The sequence below is a fragment of the Charadrius vociferus genome, unplaced genomic scaffold, assembly GCF_000708025.1.
Source record: "Charadrius vociferus isolate BGI_N301 unplaced genomic scaffold, ASM70802v2 scaffold341, whole genome shotgun sequence".
Classification (NCBI taxonomy): Eukaryota; Metazoa; Chordata; class Aves; order Charadriiformes; family Charadriidae; genus Charadrius; species Charadrius vociferus.
Window position 1 is genome coordinate 167663 of NW_009646847.1, and position 5861 is coordinate 173523.

Below are 5861 nucleotides of genomic sequence, written 5' to 3' on the forward strand. Positions count from 1 at the left end.
GTGTGGTGTGTTTTTTTTTTTTTTTTTTTTTGTTTGGGGGGGTTTTTTTTTTTTTTTTTTTTTTTAGTTCTCTGGGAGCTGCGGGCCAAGGGGAGGCGAGTGGGAGCGGGCGCACTCTGCTCTTCCCAGGCATCCCTGCCCTGGTTTTTATTTTGTGTTTTTGCCCTCTCTGTTGTCTCTAGTCATCTGGCGCTCCGTCCGACAATGATCCTCTCGGTCCTCTTCCTCCTGGCTGGGGTAAGTACTGAGCCACCTCACCTGCCTGCCACCACGTTCACCAGACAGCCTGCCGGGGATGGTCCACGGTCACCTGAATGGGACCCTGCCCACCTCGCAGGGAGGATGGTGCTGTCAGCAGCTCCTTCGCTCCCGTCCCTGGCATTAATGGGAACGGTGGCTGGGGAGCCAGTGTTCCCCATGCTCTCCTGGATGTGGGGCTGAGTCTGCCCGTGATTAGCACAGTCTCTGATTTGAAATCCAGCTTTTTTTCCTTTTTTCCCCTTTTCCTGGAGGAGTTCCCAGTCTCTCTCAGCTACTGAATGCAGAAGTGCTTGTGGTTGTTCTTTGGACAGGGGGAAAGGTTGGAGATCCAACTCCTCGCTCGTCCCCAGACCCCTCCTCTGCTGAGCAGGGATCCGTCCCGCTGCCGTGCCTGCCTCCAGGGATGCTCTGCCCTGGTCCGCAGCGGGGCTGGGAGCCATCAGAAGCGGGGCTGCCTGCCAGCATGGCCCAAGTGTGTTGGGACGTTTTGAAAGGTCCCTGTGCCATTCCCATGGTGAGAGCATCCCTGGAGAGGGCAGGCTGGGATGCTTGTGGGTGCGGTTGGGCAGCAGATGGGCAGGCAGGGAGGGCAAGAGAGGGGTTAAAATTGCAGGGAGCTTGGAGCAGGACAGAGGGTGGCCAGGCTGCTAAGAGGGTCTCCAAGGGCAGTGTCTCGATGGGGACAGTGCTGGAACCTTTGCTGCCATGCTGGGTGCCCCACCTCCTGCATCAGCGAGGAGAGGGGAGCTGTCTGCAGGGTCAGCTGGGCAGACTTGGGGGGGGACACAGCTCTGCATGGAGCTGAGCACCCTCGGGTGGGGATCCTCAGGATGGATGCAGTCCTGGTCGTCACATGTGGGATCTGCTGGAGCCACAGTGTGGGGGCTGCTTTCCACAGTCTGGGAGTGAGATGGAGCGAGGGGGACCGCAGTGGCTGGGAGGTGACAGGGGAGTGTGCGTGCAGGGCGTCCTTGCCGGCATGGAGCAGGGCCGTGCGTGCAGGGAGTGACGCAGGCACATGGAGGGAGGAGGTGTGTTGCGTGTGGGGCACACGTGTTGGTGGGAAGGCAGCGAGTGTGCGTGGGTGTGCGCAGGGTGGGTGGCTGTCGAGAGGCAGAGCGGCGTCGGCAGGCGTGCAGGCAGGACAAGAGGGAGTGCATAGGGTGTGCGCAGGCACCCGGGGGCTGGCGGGGTGGGGAGCGGGCACAGGATCACCGCCAGGCCAGGGCACATGGTACCCAGCCACGGCTGGGAGGCATTTGCTGTTCTAAGTGTGCAAATAGTGTCGTGAGCACGTGTTGGGAAGGGGGTGCCTGGGGAAGCGTGTGTGGCACATGTGGGGAGTGTGTGTTGAGCGGCTGCTGTGCAACCGCATAAGTGTGCTGCAGGTGTGTGAGGCTCGAGGCAGAGAGTGGGGTCGGGCAGTGGTGCTGGTGTGAGTGGCACGGTTGTTTTATGCGTGTGCGCAACAGAAGGAGGTGCGGGTGTGCATGCCTGTGCAGCGCAATGCCGGGAGCACGAGCTGTGTGCTGGCAGCTGGGCCATGCAGGGAGTTTGGATGCGTTTGAGAAAGCACCTGCAGATCCGCCTTAGAGGGCTGCTGTGCTTGCGGAGCTCTGCGTGTCCGAGGAGGGGTGTGTGTGCCACCTGCCCCGTGAGATGCGTGGCCGAGCACACCTCTTGTGCCAGCCTCGCAGCATGCTGGCAGGGCTGGCCTCTGCCGTGGCACCTCTCCGCATGCTGGCCTGGGAGGCACCGGAGAAGGCCAGCCTTCCCTGGAGGTGCAGCAGCTTGTGCACGTAGAAGAAATGTAGGGTTTTTTAACTTGTTTTTTCTAAACGAGCCAGGGCAGTGTTGCCGGGAAGGTGGGACAGGGGGAGCTGACAAACTTATCGTGTGTTGGGAACGGGAGGGCTGTTCCTGGGACTGTGGGTCAGTGCTGGCCAGGGTGCTCCAACTAATGCTTCCTCTCCCTTTCCTCTTAGAGAAGAGACAGGACAATGGGCGAGTGTATTACGTGAACCACAACACACGGACCACCCAGTGGGAAGACCCTCGCACACAAGGGTAGGCAGCCTGCGGGGAGAGCAGGGAGGATGCTTGTGGTTTCGGAAGGTCCATGCGATGGGCTGCTGAGTACTGAGAGCTGTCCATGCCGGGGGACCGAGCGGGCTGCAGCACTGGGGAGCCAAAAGCACCGAGAACTGCAGGCAGCAGCAGGAGGGTTGGACACTGCAACCCTTGGCATTGCGGGGCAGCTCTCCAGCTTGCAGGTGCAGAGGGTAGAGATGAGGAAGTGATGGGGAAGACTCAAGGCTTTCTGGGCAGTAAGGTGCTTGCTTCTTGCCCTGTCACCTTCCTCCATGGCTCTGCTTGGGCTCCTGAGAGCTCTGGGTTGTGGTTCTCCAGAGACCTGCCCCGGATGAGAATCTGGCCCAGGTCTCTACTGAGGCGACCTCTCCCGCAGAGAGTGAAGCTGTAACTGTGGCCAGTCCTGGCCGTGGCTGAGAGTGCAGTGCAGACAGGGCTCCTGTCTTGGGTTGCATGTAGGCGCTCGCTAATCCCATACCATGAATCCTTCCTTTTGCGTGGTACGGAGCTGCAAATTGAAGGTCGTCTCCAAGGGCGGCAGTTTGGAGGGCTGCACCTCAGGGTGAGAGGTGTCTGAGGTGCCTGCCCGGTGACCCCTTCCTTGTCGGCAGGATGATCCAGGAGCCGCCGCTGCCTCCCGGCTGGGAGATGAAGTACACAAACGAGGGTGTGCGCTACTTCGTGGACCACAACACTCGCACCACTACCTTCAAGGACCCACGCCCTGGATTTGAGTCTGGGTAAGCATTTTTGGGCTGGGCTCCTTGCTCTGCAGCCGGGCTGCACACTGGGAGCTGGGACTCGAGCCGCCTGTTCGCAGCTCGTGCCTTCTCGTGGTCCTGATACCGAGTGGGGGAAGTTGGTCAGCTTTATTGCAAAGAGACTGAGTAGCGGGTTTAGGGCCTCACATTTGGTTCTGATGGAGGTGAACTGTGCCCCAGAGATCTTCCTCCCGCCTGGCAGGCGATGAGGCTGCTGAGCTGCTTGCGCCGGGGCAGGCAGGGGTGATGAACCAAGGCTTGTGCTGCTTTTGCAGGAGCAAGCAGGGTGGCTCCCCAGGGGCGTACGACCGAAGCTTTCGCTGGAAGTACCACCAGTTCCGCTTCCTCTGCCACGTGAGTAGAGCGGCCGGAGTGCCCCGGCGGCTTGGGGGCTGCTGAGCCACAGGGCTGGGTGGGTGCATGGACAGCCTGACCTTGTGGGCAGGCGCGGGTGAGGAGAGCTGCTGTGCCAGCCTGCACAAAGCCTCGTGTCTCTCTGCCTTGCTTGTAGTCGAACGCGTTGCCCAGCCACGTGAAGATCAGTGTTTCCCGACAGACGCTCTTTGAGGATTCCTTCCAGCAGGTGAGGAGATGCAGGGGCCGCAGAACCTGGGGAGGTGTGGAGCACCTCGTGCCAGCTCGCAGTAATGCTTCCGCTTGCTTCTCCCCAGATCATGAACATGAAGCCGTACGACCTGCGGCGCCGTCTGTACATCATCATGCGAGGAGAGGAGGGCCTGGACTATGGTGGCATCGCTAGGTGAGTGCCGGTGTGCCAGACCACGTGCCTGCCGCTGCCAGGTCTGTGCCCTGCCTGCGGTGTGAATCACTAAAGGATGGTGCAGGTGGGGGAGCCTGTCTGGCAGCTGCCCTTGGGGTACCTAAGCCTTTCTGCAGCACCTACTTTATGCAGCGGAGGAGCCCAGGGATGTTTAAATGGGAAATGGACTGAGTTTTGGGAATGGTGGAACGCCCTGAAAGCATTGCAGCAGCCTGTCCCTGGTACAGAGCGGGCTGGGGGAGCTGGCTGGGGCTCTCCTGCCGCCCGCAGTTCTGAGTGCCAACGCTTGCTGCTCCTGAGATGTGGAGGTGATGGGTCGAGCAGTCTCTTCTCCCCGCAGCTGACAGGCCCTGGTGTTTTCTGGGGCAGTTGGTGCATGCCAGGGTAGATGCGGTGCGATGCAGTTGCTACGAGGATGCAGATGCACCTGAGGATGGTGTTACTGCACAGCACGGGCTGTGTCTTGGCTGGAGGGGGCCCTCTGTGTCCCCATCAGCCCCAGCCAGCTCGGTCGGAGCATATGCTGGGTTAATGCTCCCCCCTGCCTGCCGCACTCTCCTGCTCCTCCTTGGTGGTGCTGCTCCCCCCGGCTCTGGTGCAGGGGCTCCTGCTCTCCGCCTCTCTCTGTGTCCTGCCAGTGGTTTTACCCTATGGTAGGTTACGTCATGCTGTTCTACCACAGGGTAGAACCACGGACGGGATGCCGGGGCTGCCTCTGCGTCCGAGGACTGCCTTCTCCTTGCGCGGCTGGGGGAGCAAAGCCGGCACAGTACCTGGGTACCCGTCCCGCACTGCTTTGAGCTCAGGGTGGGGCTCGTGTGGGGAGGCTGGAGTTGTGTGTACACAGCAGCGTGTGTGTGTATGCGTACGACAAGCATGGGTGGGACTGAGCCGTGTTGCGCCTGCCGGGATCCCCGTTGCTCTGAGCGGGGCCTTCAGCAGCCTGGGGAGGTGTCTCTTCTTGCTGGTGTCTCCAGAAGCCCTTCACAAACCAGGTACAGCACCCCTGGGGCGGAGGACACCCTCGCTAAGGCACACCAGGGCCCAATGCTTGCACTGAGGAGATGGGCACCTGGTTCGTGCGGGGTGTGCTGCGCAGGCACATGGCTGTCCCCTCCACTGGGGTGCAGCCTCCCTGTGCAGCCCCTGGGTGCCCCCGGCTCCTCGAGCTGCTCGTCACCGCGCTCTCCCTTCCTTTTGCCCCAGGGAGTGGTTCTTCCTACTGTCTCATGAGGTGCTCAACCCCATGTACTGCCTCTTTGAATATGCTGGCAAGAACAACTACTGCCTGCAGATCAACCCTGCTTCCTCCATCAACCCCGACCACCTCACCTACTTCCGCTTCATCGGCCGCTTCATTGCCATGGTAAGAGCCCAGGGTGACGGGGCGAGAGGGGTCAGGGAAGCCATGGGAGACAAGATGCTTCATTTTGTCCCTCCCACAGAGCGGGGGCCTTGCAGGGGACCGGGGTGGTCAGCGGGGTGAGGGGAAGCTCTGCGTGCATGGCTGTACTGGGCTCTATGGCTCTCTGAACCCTAACCCTTAACGGTGGCTTGGGGCTGAGGCTGAGGTCCCCAGCACCATGGGTGGCATGTCTTTTCCAGCCCCAGTGTCCCCGGAGCTGTAGGCTTTGTGGCCTTTTCCAGCCCGAGGCACGCCAAGGGGAGCACGGCACTGCACCAACGTTGCTCCCCCTCCACACCTTTCTCATCTGGGCCACCCGTGGCGCTGGGGACCTCAGCCTCAGCCCCAAGCTGCCGTAGGCTTTGTGGCTCTTTGTGGCTGTGCTCAGCTCAGCGCTGTCGCCCTCCTTAAGCCCCTTCTCGCTCAGGTGTGGGTCCGTGGGAGTCAGGCAACGTTGAGGGGGTGCTGTGGGGAAGGCTGCGGGGTGACGCCTTTTAAATCCAGGGAATGGCTGTGGGGCCAGAGGGGACCTGATTTCCCAGGGGCTGTGTGGCGGGGGGGG

General features: G+C 61.2%; 1 protein-coding gene across 1 annotated transcript in view; it reads left to right on the top strand.

The window, feature by feature from the left end:
- Positions 1-5861, top strand: part of WWP2 (WW domain containing E3 ubiquitin protein ligase 2) — a 39540-nt gene that overhangs the window by 29004 nt on the left and 4675 nt on the right. The window contains 7 exon segments of the mRNA XM_009894038.1: positions 183-237; positions 2247-2328; positions 2964-3092; positions 3389-3467; positions 3625-3696; positions 3785-3873; positions 5101-5260. Coding sequence (XP_009892340.1) covers positions 183-237; positions 2247-2328; positions 2964-3092; positions 3389-3467; positions 3625-3696; positions 3785-3873; positions 5101-5260 — 666 coding nt within the window.